The sequence below is a fragment of the Camelus bactrianus genome, chromosome 12 (assembly GCF_048773025.1).
Source record: "Camelus bactrianus isolate YW-2024 breed Bactrian camel chromosome 12, ASM4877302v1, whole genome shotgun sequence".
Classification (NCBI taxonomy): domain Eukaryota; kingdom Metazoa; phylum Chordata; class Mammalia; order Artiodactyla; family Camelidae; genus Camelus; species Camelus bactrianus.
The window spans coordinates 61,876,905-61,896,892 of record NC_133550.1 but is presented as its reverse complement, the minus strand read 5'-3'; the positions used below and the strand labels follow the sequence as shown (position 1 = coordinate 61,896,892).

Sequence of the window (19,988 nt, the reverse complement as noted above, 5' to 3'; positions counted from 1 at the left end):
TTTTTAATCCTCTTAATTCTCGAAAGATTTTACTTAATGGTTAGAATATTTATTGATTTACTCAAAGTCATGGTCTCAAATAAAGGGAAAGGTATGAATTGAACAAAAACTCAGAAGGAAAGTTTGAGTAACAAAAAGAATTGCAGTTTAATTGAAGTGTAATTATTCCAGAATGCAAGGATGGAAAGTTTAGACATGAAGGACCTTGAAGCTGGATGATGGGTGTAAACTGTATACTTTTGCAATATTCTAGGCAGGCAATGAAACTTGATGACTGTATTTGGTAGACAAAGGAAAGAGGTTTGAGAAATCACTCTTAGGTTTCTTTGTCTAGATAGTTGGAGAATAATGATGACAGAGTTGGGAAGATCATGTTGCAGAGAAAAGGTGATGTTTCATATTAAGATGTTGAATATGAGGTACAGGAGGACATCCACATGGCAGTTGGAAACGTTAGACTCAGCTTGAGAAAGGGGTAAGGCCAAAGTTACGGATGGAATAGCCAAGAGGGCAAGAGAACTTAGAAGAGAAGTGAGAACATAACTTTGGGGTGTACCTATGTCTAGGAAGAGGGACTAAAAAGAGGAACGCATAGAGATAGACAAAGTAGGAGGAAATCTGGTTGTGGATGCCAAGCATAAGGGAAGTTTCAAGAAGAAAAGGGTAGTCAGCAATGTTCCACAGAGAGAGAGAGAGAGAAGCTGCAAACTGAGAAGGATCACTGAGGTTTGCAATTAGCAGTCCAAGAGACCATTTACAGTAAAGGAAGATAATGGAAATGTGTTGCAAATAGACAGTAAGGAATAGAAGCAGTGTGTATTTAACCAATGAACAGAAGAAGAAATATGGTAGTTTGAGGAGATACCAGGTTCTGAGGACATTCTTTAACAATAGGGCTGTAACAAGGGGAGCTCAGTTGGAGTTCAGCTACTTTCAGAAACAATTGATTAAGGATGGTTCTTGGAGAAGGAGGAATTGTTTCTGCAGAATAGCTGCCACTGTTTGGGCAATTTGGATTTTATCAAGAATGGTAGAAAGAAACAGTTAGGAGCCAGATCATATGCAAGAGGGAGTAGGGAGGAACGGCTGGGAGGAGCAAGGACGTGCAAGGGCCCCAGTGGAATGTTCCCCTTCTTTCCGTGTCTCTTACATGTGTACTGCTTTCTTAGTATTTTTATTTTTATATGTTTATATTTTGTCTACATAATTATCTTTTACGCTTACCTATGGCATAGATTGTCTTATGACTCTTTATATCCTCCACAGTGCCTTGCACTGGTGATTGGTTAATATGGTAATCAATTCCATATGGTAATCAGTTGATAAATATTTGTAGATTGATTTGAACCTCCCTTTGGCATAAGCCCAACTTTTACACTCCTGGTCGCATAGTAACCCAGTTTTGTAAAAACTGATGTAACGAAAAACATTTTTATTGCCTCTTCCAATTCCTTGTCTTCTTTGACTTGTTCACAAAAAAAATCTACTGGGTATACCCAGCAGCAATGGAAGATTTTTAGTGACTGTCATTGAAGCTCTGAAGAAAACATATATAGTGCTTTAGGATATAAATGGCTGGGGAAACCTAAAGACAATTCAATTCAACATTTATTGAACTAGTAGCAAGTGTCATAAATAAGATTATAATAAATGGTCCCTGCTTTACAGTTACTTATTGTACGATCAGTATTTACAAACACTGTAAACAGTGTGCACTGAGACTGCAGACATGCACTTGATTTTGTCTCACTGCACTTTAGAGAATACTGTAGACATATTGCTGAGATCATCAAAGACCTAAAAAAATGTTTATTACTCCTTTATAGTTTAGATGGAGTAAGTGATTATTAGCATCTTCCAGAATACCTTTGCAGGTACACTGAATTTGCCTCCTTATGAATTTACTAATTTCAGAATGCTAACAAAACTCATATAGAAGATGGTGGATTTTAAACCTTAAAATAAACCAAGGAATTCTGGATCCTTGAAGTTACTTTTTTGACCCTTTTGTTCATGCAGTCAAATTTATCATTTGTTGGTAACACATTGTATATAGTGGTATATTAAACTATTTCATATCGAACAAGTGAGGAATATGAAGAGAGTGAATTAATTCACTTTGAAGTGACTTGAATTATAATTCAGTGATATTATCTTCCTAGAATAGATCTACTTTTATAGAACTGAGAACAAAAGAGATTCACAAATCTTAGTTTCTAGTTTCTCTCTTGTAACTGATTTGCTGCATAATCCTGAGTCATTTGCCTAATCCCCATTTGTCAGTGTCCTCATTTGTAAAAGTTATATAGGCTATAACAACTAGCTTCCAAGGTTATTGTTTAGATCAGATAACTTAGTATTTAAATTTACTGCTGTCTCATTTCTATCACTGTTATCACTACCTAAGGTATTCATTAATTGAGGCACTTATGAAAAATAAAATCTGATATAGATTTTAAGTGATTATTAGCATCCTCCAGAATACCTTTGCAGGTACATTGTTTTGCCTCTCTTTAAAATACTTACCCACAGTATTTTTTTTTGTAGTTGTTGTCTAAACCTTTTGGAACTGATTTATTGGATCCTTAATCTTGACCTACCCCAGCCGTCCAGATCGCCTTCGGGACATTGCTGATCGCTTCAATGTAGACCATGATGCAGTCTTAGACAATGTACTTTATGCACGTGCATATACTAGTAAGAGCCCTATGCAATTGGATGATTGGGCTGTGTTAAGGTTGGCAGCACTGATTATTATTTGAGTGATACAACATTTTGACACTATTCTTTTTCTCTTTTACTTTTCTCCAAATTTATTTAGTCAGTACACAAACTTTATCATCTGGCAAGTCATTAGATAGAAATGCCCTCAAATTATTTCTTATTCTTTGTCTTTGAAATGGAGAGTAACATTCTTTTGTGATAAGGTAGCATTTGGTATATATGCTAAGGTGGAATATGAAATCATATTTAATAGTCATAAATTATTTAGAAAATTCTTCAAGGACTTTCTTTCGCCTGACTCCCAGGAACTTACATGATCTTAGCCTCTGATTCTTCTAGGTTTTATAACATTTTCTCACTGCATTTCCCACCAGGTGAACATCAGATGGAGCTACTTGATTATGTAGCAGCAAAGTTCCATGAAGAAGCTGGCATCTTCAAGCTATTGGTACAGGCTTTTAAATATTGTTCACTCCTAGAGCTATTCAGCATGTTATCTTTCTTCTGTTGATTCCAATTCAAATTAACTTTTTCTTTCCATTTCCAAATGCGTATTTATTTTTACGTTAATCCTGCACAGATCATTGATTCAATAATGGCACTTTTCCGAGTGGATTTCAGTGGTCGTGGGGAGTTGGCTGAACGGCAGCAAAAATTGGCCCAGATGTTGTCACGACTCCAAAAAATCTCAGAAGGTAGATTTTTAAAATAAATGGTGCTATCAGAAAAGTTTCTGTGACTGTTTGCCGAGTAGGCTTTGCAGAGACACTCAGAATAATGGCAGGAGGCAATATATTTTTAAAAAATAAAATTACCTTTATGGGAATACAACTCTTTTTAAACCAAAAATACTGATTCTAATACAATAAGGTACCTAAATAATAATAACAATAATAACTTAAAATAATTTAATCTATGTTATCAATGAAAAAACAGGAATATAATCTTGTTTATCAAATAATTTCATGGCACAATATTTATAAACTCTGAAATCTAAGTACTGAACTTTTTATATTTACATTGTCATTCTCTTAGTTTCTTAATTTTATTTCTCGATGCAGAATATAATGTGGCTGTGTTTGTGACCAATCAAATGACTGCCGATCCAGGAGCAACTATGACGTAAGCCGCAACATTTTGCTTTTGTATTTCACAAAGTTTAATATCAAAAGGGTTAGAGTATAGAATAGGAAATAATTCTAAAATGATCAGTCTTGATTTGGGCACAAGGATATCACAAATCACTTTAATGTGCAGTGCATGTTCATAATTGCAAATATCACTTATTTGTTATCCAGAACCTATTTTTCTCTACTTTATAAAGCAAGAGTTTAACCATTTTCAGAGATACTTTGGGTTTCTTTCTGTCTAGGACTGACAGGATATTGGAGGACAGTAAGAAAAAGATCCTAGGGAAATAAAAACTTATATTCCAGATACATGAATGGTTTCTATTGTACTGATAAGCTGTTAGCCTAAACACAAAAAAGCAGGCTCTCTACAGGATATACATGACATATATTTATAAGAGGTCCTATGAGAGAAGTCTCCTATTTGAAGAAACAGAATTTCAGTCCACACTAGGCATATTCATAATTTGTTGAAGTAGTTGTGCACGTAACATACATATTGATGGCTCTGCTTGAAAGATGGCAGTGAGTAGAAAGACAAGGAGAGCTAAAGTAGAACACTGAAATGGAAAATTTGAAGAAAGATTAGTTGCCACCGTCAAAAATTTTGAACATTTTTGTATCTGAATAAGCAATCAAAATAACCCTGAATCTATGTGTCGCTTTTTTAAAGATCTTTTAAAATAATTTTTTATTTAGAATAATTTTTTAATCTTTTTTTTTGGTGGGGGTGAGGTAATTAGGTTTATTTATTTATCTATTCTTAGAGGAAGTACTGGGGATTGAATCCAGGACCTCATGCATGATAAGCATGCACTCTACCACTTGAGCTATACCCTCCTGCCTATTTAGAACAATTTTTAACCAGAGAAAAGTTGCATGACTAGCACAATGAATACACAAATATCATTTGCCTATTTTCATCAATTGTTAACATTTTGCCACGTTTTTCTCTGTGTGTGTGTGCATGTGTAAAACTCTCTATATACAAACATACACACACATGCTCAAATATATATACATACATATTTTTTGTGAACCTTTTGAGAGTTTTTTTCCCCTGAACCATTGAGAACTATTTGCAGACATTATGACACCTCACCTCTTAATACTTCAGCATATCTCTTCTAAGACAAGACCATTCTCCTATATAACCACAATATAATTAGCATAGCAGGAAATTTAACATTGGCATACTACTTGTCTAATATACAGTTATATTCAGTTGTCTCCAGTTCCAATAATATCCATTATGGTTGTTGGGTTTTTTGTTTTATTTTTGATTCAGGATCAATTGAGGACCATGCAATCTGTGTAGTTGTCGTATCTCTTTAGATTCCTTTAATCAGAACAGCTCCTCAACCTTTGTTAGACTTTTGTGACACTGACATTTTGGAAGAGCATAGACCAACGTTTTTCAGAATGTCTCTCATTTTGGTGTTGATTTTTTTCTCATTATTTAAAATGTTAAACACTTTTGACAAGAAAACTATGTAAGTGATATTATGGCCTTTTCCATATATCGTATCAAGAGGCCCACTATGGCAGTGTGTCCCATTTTTAGTGATGTTAAGTTTAATCATGTGATTAAAATGGCATTCACAAGATTTCTCTGTTGTAAAAGACCTTTTCCCCTTTGTAATTAATAAGTAATTTGTGGAGTGTTACCTTCAGACTTGTGTAAATATCGTGTTCTGCAATAAGTTTTCACCTACTGGTTTTAGCATCCATTGAAGATTCTTGCTTAAATCAGTTATTACTCTGACTGTTGCAATTCAAAGTTCTATTTCTTTAAAACTGAGTCACTACATCATTTAGCAGCAGATAAATTAGTCATTGACATATATATTAAAAGATATTTGATATGATTTCATAAATTCTGTAAATTGTACTGAAATGAATGTGTATCTCTCTTTAGGCATTTTCTAAACTAACCCTAAAAGTATTGCTTTATCTTCTGCAGTTTGACATACTTCTCACTTTTCAATACCCTTTTATGAATATTTTCTACTTAATTACAGGAGATTCCAATGTGAAAAGTATTAAGTACACGAATGGTATTAAGCATTTTAAAAAGATTGAGGAGGAGGAATTCAATCATTTATTCATTCAATATATATTTATTGAAAATCTACTATGTATTAAGATTCTGGGCATTCACTAGTGAACAAAAGAGAGTATATGCCTTGCCTCCATTAGGAAGAAAATAAATGATGTCCATTTAACTCAAAATTTTAAAGTCTTGATAGGTCATGCATTGTCTGTAGTCCTTGAATGGTTAAGGCAGTCTTCTCTGTTTTATAGGGTATCTTTCATACACAGGACATGAAGTACTTTACAAAGAGAATAATTTTAAACTGAAGAGAAATGGAAGATTTTTAAGGCTTGCTTTAAAAAGAGAAAATGACTCATTGGTTCAGAGGGAGGAAGTGGGTTGCACTCAAATAAAACAGTACAAGTTAAAGAGCAATGTTCTTTCTTCAGGTGTTGGGAGGGAACGTTGAAGAGGCCAAAACTGTCTATCCAGAGTTAGAAGGCAAAGGAAGTCTGTGGAAATTAGGTCAGATAGGGGTTCTTTTCCTTCTATTTGTTGAAAGTTTCAAAAAGAGTAAAACCATTTTGAATTTAATCCAATAAGAGAAAAATAGGTAACAGAAAGGAAATAATTAAAGAAGTCAGAGAAGGAAGGAGAGTTACAATGAAGTAAACTAAGAGCCAAAGAAGGTAACAAAGGCTAGTGCTTTTGCTGAGTGAATCTGCTTTGAAACAGCATGTCTTCCACCTATGCAAGTCATAAGGAAAAAAGTTTCACTATAATTAGTATATTCTAAAGTATATTATAACAATATAAATTAAATGCATGTGCTATAAAACACATAAATTGCCATAAGTAAATTTTTTTAGAAAAGAATAGTTTTACACTAAAGGATGTCAAATGCTGTTAGAATATTTCCCATAAAGAAAATATCTTTGTTTCTCAGTGTTAAGGAACTTCAAGCTGCAGCTCTCCTGGCACCTGTCAGAGCAGTATCACTATAATTGGTATGAGTCTTCAAGTTCACCAACAATGATTGAGGCTTATTTCCCATGCACTATACTTGATGGCACATCACATTAAAAAGGAACAAAATTATAGAGGCAAGGAGCTGCCATATGATACAGCAGAGCAGTAGCTCCTAGATGAGGCTTACAGATACAAATTTTAGAACTAGAATGATCCAGTTGATGAAGACCTGGAAATAAAGTCAAAGTTTCAGCCTGTAAAGCTTCATACCAGGGCAAATAATAAGATAACAAATAAGACCATGATGATGCCACCTACCTCATTTGTGTATTTGTTTTCTTAAAACAAGAAGTCATCTTACATTTGCAGTCTTGTAAATGTGCAGTCAGTTTATTCAAGGATGTCACTTACTGATTCTACATCATTAGTGTAAGTTAAGAGGCAATATGGTTAGAGAAAAAAGCATTCCAAAGTTACTAGCATGGTGACCTTGTGCAACATTTAAATTATTTGAACTTCACTTTCCTCTCCCTCAAAATTAAGAGCATTTATGTTTATTGGTTGCTTACCATGTGCCAAGTACTTCCCTGTATCATTTTACATATTTCTCATATCACCTCAACGTAACTCAGCCTCCTTGGGTCTCCCTGTTCTATGAAGCCAGTCTCATGTTGCTGCATCTCTCCCCACCCCACCCCCAAAATTCCACCTTAAAAATTTTGAAAAATGTGTAGATTTTTCTGCATATTTTGGGAGGAAATGGGGGGTGGGGTTACTTAACAAAACTTCTTAAACATACTCCTTTTTTTATTGAAGTATAGTTGTTTTACCATGTTGTGTTGGTTTCTGATGTACAGCTTAGTGATTCAGTTATACATATGTATATATTCTTTTTCATTATAGGTTACTGCAAGATGTAAACAGTAGGGCCTTATTGTTTATCTATTTTACATATAAATATAGTAGTTTGTATCTGCTAATCCCAAATTCCTAATTTATCTCTCCCTCCCCTTCCCCTTTAGTAAAAGTAAGTTTATTTTCTATGTCTGTGAGTCTGTTTCTGTTTTGTAAATAAGTTCATTTGTATCATTTTTTTTTAAAGATTCCATATATAAGTAATATCATGTGATGTTTGTCTTTCTCTGTCTGACTTCCCTTAGCATGATAATCTCTAGGTCCATTCATGTTGCTGCAAATAGTATTATGTTGTTCTTTTTTAATCACTGAGTAGTATTCCATTGTACATATATATACCACAACTTCTTTATCTGTTCATCTGTTGATGAACATTTAGTTTGTTTCCATGTCTTGGCTATTGTAAATAGTGCTGCTATGAACATTAAGGTGCATGTATCTTTTCAAATTAGAGTTTTCTTCAGATATAGGCCCAGGAGTGGGATTGCTGGATCACATGGTAACTATTTTTAGTTTTTTAAGAAACCACCATACTGTTTTCCATAGTGGCTGAACAAAATTATATTCCCACCAACAGTGTAGGAGGACTCCGTTTTCTCCACACCCTCTCCAGTATTTATCATTTGTGGACTTTTTAATGATGGCCATTCTGACTGGTGTGAGGTAACTCATTATAGTTTTTATTTGCATTTCTCTGATAATTAGTGATGTTGAGCATCTTTTCATGTTACTATTGGTCATCTGTAAAACATATTCCCTTTTGTTTTTAACCATCTCTTATTTTTCACCAAAATTCTTCTCTTTTGGCAGTACTCTCTTTATCTTCCTCTAATCTCAAAGTATCCTCCTCATTCTTGGACATATTCACTCATCCTTTCTCTCAATGGACCCTTTCTCAAAAATTCCATCTTTAAGTTTATTCCTTAGCAAGTCAAAAGTATCAGGAGTACCAATTGTCCATCAAGTCTGCCCTTGCCCAGACCCCTCAGGTTTCCACTCCAACCAGTGCTTGAGGTAGACACTATTATTATCCCTAATTTATAAAGGAGGAAACAACAGCTCAGAATGCCCACTTGCTCAATCACACAGTTAAAAAGCAGGAGCCAGGACTTGAACCCAGGTATCTTTGACTTCAAGGTTGATGCTCTTTTAGTTTCACTGTGCTACTCTTCCCATCTTACTCCCAGAAGAATATCACCTGCCCTACCATCACCAGAATCCTATACTTCATGACCCCTGCACCCTAATTTGAAGTTGGGAGATCAGGCTGTTCTGGGTCTCTGTCAACAATATAACATGCTGTATGTATCCTGTTCAACAAGAAGGAGATAAATGAAACAATCTTTCCTGGGCCCTCTTTATTCCTAATATCCACCCTTATCTCTTCCTCCTTCTCATCATACTCCCGCACCCACTGAAAGAAGGAAGAAAGAAGAGAAGAAAAATATAAAAGAAGGGAAAATAAGAGAATAGGCTAAAGGAGGAATGTGGGTGGTTTTCTAAAGCTGTCTTTACTTGGTCAGAAATAGAAGTAAATTAAAGCCCTCAAAAAGAATGTGGAATGCTATTACACCTTCTACTTTACCTCAAGACTTGGTTGTAACTGCTAGTATACTCAAAAAAGTTCAAAGAAACTTTAAGAAAAGTTTCTTGGTTTACATGTCATTGAAAAAGTAACTGTTTTTAACTGAGTCATTAGTTAAATTATAATAATTACTATTTATTGAGAGTCTCTCTCTCTCTTTTTTTTTTAGTGGAGGTATTGGGGATTGAACCCAGGACCCTGTGTATGCTGAGCATACACTCTACCACTGAGCTATACCCACCTTCCTATTGAGTATCTCATACATGCCAAGATTACTGCAAGGGTAAAGCTAATGTATATAAACAACCTGGCACAGTTCCTGGCAAGTAGTAGGCTCCCAATATTAAATACATCTTGAATCTTCACAACAGCCCTAAGAAGTTTTTTTTTTTTTGGTTCCCATTTTACAGTTAAAGAAACTGAGATTCATAAAAGTAAGTAATTAGCCCAAGGTAACATAGGTAATAAGTGTTTGAGTCTGGATTAGGAAAACAGATAGTAATACTTACAGTGACTGGGTTAATGCCTTACCTAAATTATTTTATTTTATTCTTAGTTACCCTACAAATTAGGTACAGTTATTATCCCCCATTTAAAATGAAGAAACACACCTAGAATGATTAAACAATTTTCCTGAGGTCACATGGCTGGCTGATAAGCAAAAATTTGAACCCAGATCTAACTCCAAAGCTCATACACCACATAGCACATTAAAGCTGTACATGCCTGGGGAAAGGTTAGCGTGCTGTCATTTGAGAGGCTTTGTAGTGATGTATCCATTACCTTAGTGAGTTGAACCAGAGTTCAGGACCTTCAGCCTTACATACACAGGTTTGATTTGGTCATTCTACTAAGAACAAATCCATCTCTCAGGGGCAGACATATTAATCAAACTCATGAGACTCAGTGAAAGATCAGAGGGCCAGTTTACTGATGAAGAAAAACGTAAACTACATTTGAGGTTCTTGTGACAAGTGCATTCTCTCCTTATAGGCAGACCTCAATAAGAATCTAAATTTTAATCCAAAGTTATATACTAAATATGGAATCCAAGCAAAGGAAAATAATTAGATGAATTAGAAGAGTGTCTGCCACATAGTAAGGACTCAGTAAATCTTGGTTGTTGTTGTTATTGTTAATACTCATCCACATCAGAGGGGGAAGAACCTTGAATCTCCTGAACTTATATGAATAGTTTGGTATATGTACATATGTGCATTTTTCTGGCAGAAGGGGGGAGAGTCTATATCTTTTATTATATTACCAAAGTGCTAGTGACTTATAAGAAAAGTTAAGAACTGTAAATTCTGCATAAAATTCTGCACAGAATCCTAAACACTTTGATGGAGCAAGTAAAATGTGAATTGGCTTGATACTCTCCCAGAGCTAAGGCTGTTACGCTGTGTTACCATCTATTTTAATTAAGTATAACCTCTTACATTATGAGTCACTTTTTAGGACTTTTTTCTCCCCATATTATCTTTCCTATATGATTTCTTAGCATTTTTGAAGATCCTATGATTTATTTCCCATTTAGTTCATTCAAAATCATCTCCATTTGGAAATGACATTCTTAACATTCAGGCTCTTCACCTGGAGTAACCAATGACAAGCAGTAGTACCTGATCTCCGTTTGTGCAGAGGGTACCACATTGGTAACAGCAAGCCAATAATTTGCTAAGAAAAAAACGCAGCCATGCATCTAAAAGCTCTGTATTCCTGCTCTTCTTTAGATTATCTGTAAGGGGGTGGTGGGCAGATTACTTCAGTTAGGGGGAAATCCTGTCTGCTTTCTGTTAGAATACCCTTAAAATTCCTTGAATTACAGCTTCAGTGAAGATATGTCACAAATCTGTGTCTAAAAGTATCTAGTTTTGGGGTGACCCAAATTGTCTTCTCTTCTGTATCCATTCAACAGTATTTACTGAGTGTCTTCTATATTATAGGCACTTTTCTAGGCACTGAAGTTACAAAAATGCATAAGGATTTAGAGTATAGTGGGGGAATGAGACCCATGAATTAAAAATTATAATGTAGTTACTTTAATAGGGGAATATACATAGTGATGTGAGAGCACAGGGAAGGCAGGCTCTCCTCTCCTCTGTTTTCAGGGTATCGGGCAAGGTTTTCAGGAAGCGATGACACACTTGATGGGTGAGTAGGAGCTAAATGAACAAACACAAGGGGAAAGGGGCTTTTGTGTCAGAGATAATTGTGTGTATAAAGGCACTGAGGTGTAAGAGGACTTGCTTAAATAAGAAAAAAGAAAAGAAGTTTGAGGGGGACGGAGGGAGAATGAGTACAGCTATAGATAAGTATAGCGGGCCCTTCGTATCCGCAGGTTCCACTTCCATGGGTTCAACCAACCTAGGATCAAAAATACCAGGAAGAAAATCCAGAAATTTCCAAAAAGCAAAATTTGGATTTGCCATGCTCTACCAACAATTTACATAGTATTTAAGTTGTATTTATAACTATGAAGCATTTACATTGTATTAGGTATTATAATCTTGAGCTTTAGGCAACCTTGAAGCTGGGGAGACCCAGTCAGGACAAGGACATCAGACCTCATTGTCCTCACAGCCCTTTGACCCTCCCCCAAAGCCCCTCCATAAAATGGTTTGATTCCCTCCCCCCAGAAATAATCTAGAAATGATTTAAAGTATATGGAAGGATGTGTGTAGGTTTTATGCTACACCATTTTATATAAGGGACTTGGGCATCCATGAATTTTGGTATCCGTGGGGGCCGGGGGGGCTGGGCGGTGGGAGGGGGGTTCTGGAACTGATTCCCCTGTGGATACTGAGGGAGGACTGTATGTCAGTAGCAGAGAAAAAGAGGGGAAAGTTAAGAGAGCATCTTCCTGAGAGCCCCCTTTTCTTGATAAAGAAGCAGGCAATGTCATCCAAGGTTAGGGAACAAGACAGAAAATGGAGCTTAAAGAGACTGCTGAAGATTTAGCAAAGGGGAGGTGAAGCTAACCATACTCATGTAGAAGAATTACTAGGCAGTATTGAGAGACCATCTGTGAGAAGTGTTAACATAGCAGTTAAAACTTCTCTCTACCCATTTAACAAACTCTGATTCTCCTTTCTTGTCTCCTCCCCATAGAAATTTCTGACTGGTCTACCTTCTGTGGACGCACCTATCTTTCCATAGTCCAATATCCTCCTTGGAATTTTTGTAACTTCCATATCTTAAGTTCAAAAAATATTTTTGAGCACCCACTGTCTGGTTGCTTGCTATAGAGCTAAATACAATGTCATCTGCCCTTAGGAGCTTAGTGCTGGATAATAGGAGAGGGGTTGAGGGGGAGTATAATATACGAATAATAATAGCACTAGAGGCGAAATATGAAAAATGCATTAAGGAAGCATAAATACAATGTTTGCAAGTTCAGAGTTTACAGCCCTGTTGAGAATATCATTAGGCCCTCAAGCAGCGCATCTAAATAGATAGAATATAGAATTTTTTAAAGACCTTGAAGAACCACCCGTAATGGAGGATGACCTGGAAGGTTTAGAGTTACTCCATTAAAAAGGGTGGCATTGATCTGTAAACATTATAGAGACAACCCATCTTTAGCTGTTTCATCCAACTGAGATGGCTTTATTGCTTTACTACCCTTTCAGCTGCCTGAGTAAAGCAACCCAGCCTTCTGACTTTTTAACTCCTGTCAGTCTCAGCTGCCGGGCTGCTTTCTTGATACTGGTTCACTCCAAAACTGTCTGTTCTTGTTCACATGTTGGACCTGCTGAATCTTAACCAATCCTATCCAACCCCAGCCAGCTGGTCCTAACCTCTGAGCCATTTAATCAAGCAGCAGTTTATATAGCAGACTCCTTTACCAGAGAGCTTCTTATCCCCACCAACCTCCAATCACTCTAACCTCATGTCAGTCAGCTACATCCTCACTACACCAAGCCTCATGCCTACAGTAGCCAGAATCCTGAGCTTCATGGAGCAAGCAGAACTTGCATTGACTTGCAACTGAATTCTCCCAGAGCTGAGGCTATTATGCTATACCAGAATTTATTTTGATCTAGTATAACCTGTTAGTTTATGTTCAGTTCTGTTTATTGATGATGTCAAAGTCTGGATTTTCTTCTGCGTCAGAGGAGATAATCCTGTGGGTCTTTTTCCTTCATTCTATTGATATGGTATGTTACATTGATGATTTTCCTATGTTGAACCATTCTTGCATTCCTAGAATAAATCCTGCTTGATCGTGGTGTACAATCCTTTTAATATGCTGCTGCATTCGGTTTGCTAGTATTTTGTGAAGGATTTTTGCACCTAGGCTTTTTTGAAGGGCTTACTATTAGGGTTATTAAGAACCTTTTGTTGGGGAGGTTATAGCTCAAGTGGTAGAGCACATATTTAGCATACAAAAGGTCCTGGGTTCAATTCCCAGTACCTCCTCTAAAAATAAAAAAATAAGTAAACCTAATTATCTCCCCCCACCAATAAAAATAAATAAGTAAAAATATATAAAAAAATTTAAAAAATAAAAATAAAAAAAGAACCTCTCACTTCCTGCCAAGTGAATATTAGTCCCCTAGTGAGTATATCTCTCAAGAGTGTCAATATTTGTAACTACCTTGCAATTATATTTTTTGAATCCATATGATCATAGTAAGAGCTTATCTTTTCTGTATCCTATTTTAGAAGAATAAACTTTAGACATCAGTGATAAAGAGATTTCTGAGATTATTCTCACTGCAGATTCATAACCAGTACATTGAAAACTTCCCACGTACAGTTAATGAATAAGAAGGAGATTCTTAGTCTGCTCTTATTTACATCATAGTATCATGAGGGAGCTTTGGGTATTTCTTTTTCATTAGACTAGAACAGTGCTTGGCATACAATACGCCACTAATAAATTCTACTGATAAATGAATCAATAAGTAAATTCAGTCTTTGTATTTCGTAGAGAAAAACTGCTTAACCGCAAGAGTTATCCTAAGACAGAGTAATGTTTTATTTGTGTTTTTTATTTTTAAAAATTAAACAAAACATGAACTATTTATGATAGGAATCTCAAAAGCCTGAATTGGATGGCAATGAGGTACATAGCAGCTCCAAACCCTACCCCATTCCCTGGTTTATAAACAAGCCACTGCTCGTTTAGAGCACACACACCCTATCCCCTGCAGTCCTCCACAGAAAAGTTGCCCTGTAATTGCAGGTATTAGTGTGTAGAGTCCACATGATGAAACCTGAAAAGGTATTTTTTTAACTCAGTTTTCAAGCAGACCCTAAAAAACCCATCGGGGGACACATTCTGGCTCATGCTTCAACAACAAGAATAAGCTTGCGAAAGGGAAGAGGAGAACTGAGAATTGCCAAGATTTATGACAGGTAAATATTTTCTTATTCTTAATCAGATTCTTATGCATATTGGTATTAGATAGGATTGCCTCTCCTGAGAGGCTGTAATTATTCCACTGGCAGAATTTCCTTCTCAAAAAGTATTCAATTCATTGAGAATCCCTACTAAGTATTAGGTTCTAGGGATTCAGGGCTTTTTACTGACAAATAGACTTGGTCCCTGACCTTCCAAAGCTTATAGTAAAGCTAGATAATGAAATAATCAATTCCATTTGAAGTGAGGTAAGTGCAGGAAAAGTACAGGATGTGATAAGAATGTTCTTTCTTCCTGCTAGTCTTCTTTTTAGATTTCAGTTTAAACATCACTTTTTCAAGGAATCTTTCCCTGACCTTTACAGTCTAGGCTAATACTCTATATTATACCTTATATTCTTTCACAGTACCTTACTTATTTATTAATAGTTAAAAGCTTAATATGTTTTACAGAGAATTACGTATCAGCTGTTCTAGATTCTGGGGATAGAACAGTGAAAAAAACAAAAAGACAAGTCCCTGCCCTCATGGAGCTTACATTCCTTTGGTAATGGTTTATGTAACATATGTCATCCCAACTAGACGGTAAATACCCTGAGGATAGGGACACTATTCTCTTGCTCATCACTATATTCTTAGTGCCTGGGATATAATCGATGCACAGTATTTGTGACTGACTGATTAGCCAATTCTGGACAACAAGGCAAAGGTGTGCAATAACTCTTTACCCTAGAGAGGGAAAAATCAGCCAGAAAGAAATCAGATGAGCTTTTAATCTGGTTTTGGATATAAATCACAGTACCGATTATGTATTGTCATTGAATAAATATTAAATAATCATTTCCCCCATGTATCTGGTTTTTATTCAAACCATTTAGCTTTTCATCATCAGTCTCTGTAGAAGACTATAATACATATGCAAATGCTATGTTTTGTGGAGCTTCAGCAATCTTTAGAAATTTGTTACAAATGTACTTTGTTGAATAAATAGCTAGCAGGATTGTTCTTTTTACTAAAATTTCTTGGTCTCTATCTTGAACAGATTGCTGTGCTTAGAACTTCTCTGAACACTTCTTACTCTGAGTTGTAATCAATTGATTACATGTACTTCCCTCACTACAGGAACTGAGTCTGGTTCACTAATGTCCCCAATACCTAGCACGGTACTTGGCACATAGTAAAAGCCCAATAACTATTTGTTGAATTAACAAATGAATGAACTTCATCTATATAGTCAATCATTTGTATATTTCATCAAGTCCTCCAAACCTGTAGGAACAAATAACTTCTGTAGTTTTTACAGTCCTAAGAGAATACTAGGGTTCTGCCTCTGAGGGTCTGCTACATGATGCCTGACAGTACACCGAAGAAGCATCCAGTTATCCCTTTTGCCTATTTCCAAGTTTGGGGTGATTTTTCATTGCATTCAGAACTTTACATATAGAAGTTGTTCAATAAATGTTTGTGAAGAATATTCTGTAGTCCACATTTAGCTGTACCAACTCACATGTCTCTGGAGACTCAGACAAATAGAAATATGATGCCTGTGACATGAATACAGTATTTATAGAAACAGAGCCTTTTATAAACTTCTGTTCCCTTGTATTCTGTTAGCCCTGAGATGCCTGAAAATGAAGCCACCTTCGCAATAACTGCTGGAGGAATTGGGGATGCCAAGGAGTAGGTGTCGAATTGATGCAAATTGCTTCTTAGTGCTTGTTAGGAGCTGAAGAAATGGAAATGCAGTCTCAAATTTCAGATCTTGAAGTAAGAGTGTTGTTTTTTTTTTTTTACATGTTATTAAAAGAAAGTTAGCAAAAGAGATTTAAATCTTACATTTATCTTAAAAGTCTCTGATTTGTAACTGCACATTGTATGTCAATTCAGGAATGCATATATATATATATGAATAAACCTTTTGAAAACTGGTTAGGGAAGGGGCACCTCACTTTAGCATTCCAAAGTGAACCAATAAGCAGATGAAAAGTCTGTGAGCTCAGAAATGTTCCATTCTCCTAAACTTACAGAATTGAATACGCTTCCAAAGGAGAGAGACATTTAAGAAAAGAATGTTTACAGGACACATAAAAAAGCTTTTTTATTTATACTATCAAACTGTATATTCACATTTATAGCAACAGAAAAGAAACATTAAATTAAGCTAAATTTTAAATCATTTGACTTATTGACAAGTTGACTTTACTTTTTAAAAATGTACTTCTGATACCTACATATTTTATTGGAAAGATAAAAAGGAAGGTAATTAGGAACTTTACAATTTTGGGTGGCCAAGATAGCATGACTCTTATATCTTAAATTTTGGATACAGAATTCAAAATATTTTTTTAATTATTAATTTAAATGTAAAATTTCTGGATGCTAATTTTAGAAATGCATAAAAGAATATTTTTTAATTGTTGAACAAAAATAAAATCTAGTTTTCAAAATATATGTATGATAAAAATATTTTAAAATTAAAACACTAATAATCTTTAAAATGGCAATCTTTATAGACCTGAAAAAGATTTAATCTCTTATGTTGCATCAACTTGGGTGAAAATTAAAGTATTGAAAGTACCATTTGTTATAAAATGTATTTGATTATCAATTAAGTCCTTTATTCACCAATTGTATATTGAATGTCAAGTGCTAAAGATTATTTAAAGAAGGTATGGTTCTTGCCCTCAAAGAATGTGTACACTAGTTAAGGTAAAAGACTTGTGAAAGAATGAGAGAGCAAATGATTATATAATAATTTGGAGAGTATGGTTCCAAAAAAGGGAGAGGAAAGGTTAAGCTATGGGACAGCCTGTGCAAAAGCATAGAAGCTGGGATTTGGAAACAAAGAGACAAAGGCTAATAAGCAGAAATTATTCACAGTGTGGGGTACTGGGAAATGAGAGCTTTTCAATTTTATTATTTTTGAAGCTCAGAAGCTTCTTCTCTGAATAAACAAGTTAAAGTCATTGTGGAGCAGATTTTCTGTATTCTATAGAATCACTTCAATTTTTTTTTTAGTATGCAAATATAAATGCATACTTTTTCCTGGATAAGGGAAGGTTTTGCTACTTGATAAAAACTGAGCTTCTCCTAGAGATTCAAGCTCTAGAGTGGAAATGGACTAATTTGTATAGGAACCCAGAACATTTTGGTTGGAAAGGAAATAAAACTCCCAAGATTTGTAATTCTGAAAAATTTTCTAGGTTAAGTTGGGTACCTCCCTGACAAGGAGAATTTACCTATTAGTGAGCAGTAGAGTTGGAAACGAGGGCTTAACACAAGGGCCTACAGTTCTGTGGGGAAGGCTGGTTTCAATGTGGCACGTGGTTAAGGCTAGAAACCTCTCTGGATCTAGACACTTTGATATGCCCTGCTATGGAAAACAATAGCTGAGCATGTGAACTTGAACTAAAAAGTGGCAACCTTGCGGCTCAACTTTGGGACAGCATAGCAGACTGTGCCATGCCCATTGAACTTTTCTAGGCCAGGGTTTGTCAGGGTGACCAAAGCATCAGGCCTTTCCAGTCCTGCTCCTCTACCTGACTGTAGAAATAGCTCTAGCTCCTTATTCCGAGGGGGAGAGAGAGGCTCAAAAAAAAAAAAAAAAAAAAAAAAAAGATGTTATTGGTCAGGCCTCTTGGTTGCAAGCCATAGAAATTCAAACTAGCAAATGCAAGACATGAACTCACTGACTCAAGAGACTGAAAAGTCCAGAAGTAGAGATGACTTTAGCCACTTGGCTGGGGACAGGATCTTCAACAGCATCATCAGGACTTTTCTCCCTGCCTCCATCTCCTGCTCTGCTCATTTCCATGCTGCTGCTGTTCTTTGACAGGCTTTCCCCACATAGTAAGTAGCCAAGATGCTGCTTGTAGCCCTAGGCTTACATCCTACCAAGTTAGAAAACACACCAGAAAAAACATTCCTTTTTCCTCCATACAGTATTCATTCTGTGGAAATATACAAAAAACACCGAATGAAAACAGAGGCTATTTATTTAAAATTTGCTACAGCAAGAGTCAGTGACCTTTATTTGCTTTTGGCAGAGACTGAAAGGCAGGCAGAGGAATGGGAAAGCTTTAAAGAGGGAAAAAAAGAAAGGCTTCAGTTTGCTCTGACTGGAGGTTGCTGGCATGGGGAGCTGGAGGATAAATCTGAAAAAGACGTATACAGTGGATAAAAGAAATAACACGGGCATCAAGGAGATAATTAGGAAACAGTTATAGTAAATCAATTGTGAGATGATAAAGAATGGATCTGGGGTGGTAGCAATGAAATGGATAGACATTTCAGTAAAATAGTTAAGATTTGGTGTGAGATTGAATATAAAAAGAGGAAGAGAAGGCAGAGTCATAGGTGACTGTTGACAAAGTTCTCTAACCTATGAGAGGAGATTATGTTTGTATTATGACCACGAATGAAGTATCAAAGATCAGGGATTTTACCTGGGAATATTAGTCTATTAGTTTGCCAGGGCTTCCCTAAGAAAGTACCACAAACTGGGTGGCTTAAACAAGAACAGTTCTGGAGGCTGTAAGTCCAAGATCAAGGTTGGTTCCTTCTGAGGGCTGTGAGGAAGTGGTTTCCTGGTAATCTTTAGTGTTCCTTGACTGATCAGAGTCACCCTGATCTCTGCCTTAATCTTCACATGGCTTTCTCCTTGTGTGCATGTCTTTGTGTCTAAATTCCCCCTTTTTATAAGGATATCAGTCATATTGGATTAGAGGCCCACCCTACTCCATTTAAGACCTCAGCTTAACTAATTATCTCTACAATGACCCTACTTCTAAATAAGGTCACATTCTGAGGAATTGGGGTTTAGGACTTCAACATATAAATTTTAGGGGGGACACAAATAACAGTTAATAAGAACCAAGTTCAGTCAAGGAGTCAAACACAAGATTGCACAAGATACAATCTAAATTCAGTACCTGCTACAATCAGAAACATGGAAGTCAAGATCTGGGGAAACCTACTTATCTATTTAGAAAATGATGAGATTGAAATAGATAATCCCTTCCATCCCTTTCAAACTTTCCTGTTCAACCATTCCTTAAAAAAACAAAGGAAAAACCAGGACAGAAAGTCAGGAGATCAGAACAGGGTGGTCGAGTCAAAAATAGGAAATAGACTAGACTCAGAGAAGGGCTGTCTTTCATGGAGAGGAAAGAGATTGGGACTTTAGACACCAAGTTGCAGCGGGTCAAGTCTCCTTCACCTGACTCAGGCTTGTTGGATATGGTAAATGTTTATCATTTGTTGG

General features: G+C 35.9%; 1 protein-coding gene and 1 non-coding gene across 4 annotated transcripts in view; one reads left to right on the top strand and one right to left on the bottom strand.

Annotated features, from left to right (window-relative positions):
* The window catches only part of DMC1 (DNA meiotic recombinase 1), a 31,494-nt gene extending 14,320 nt beyond the window's left edge, over positions 1-17,174 (top strand). For 2 of the 3 annotated variants that reach the window (XM_045520709.2, XM_045520707.2), the window contains 6 exons: positions 2,606-2,697; positions 3,099-3,172; positions 3,305-3,419; positions 3,786-3,846; positions 14,606-14,722; positions 16,340-17,174. In XM_045520709.2, coding sequence (XP_045376665.1) covers positions 2,606-2,697; positions 3,099-3,172; positions 3,305-3,419; positions 3,786-3,846; positions 14,606-14,722; positions 16,340-16,409 — 529 coding nt within the window. In that variant the 3' untranslated portion in view covers positions 16,410-17,174. The remainder of the gene's footprint in view (positions 1-2,605; positions 2,698-3,098; positions 3,173-3,304; positions 3,420-3,785; positions 3,847-14,605; positions 14,723-16,339) is intronic. The other variant, XM_045520711.2, reaches the window with a different exon arrangement.
* On the bottom strand, positions 4,622-4,695 carry TRNAD-AUC (transfer RNA aspartic acid (anticodon AUC)). Its single transcript has one exon. It is a non-coding gene; the product is annotated as a tRNA-Asp (tRNA).
* Positions 17,175-19,988: the final 2,814 nt, after the last annotated feature.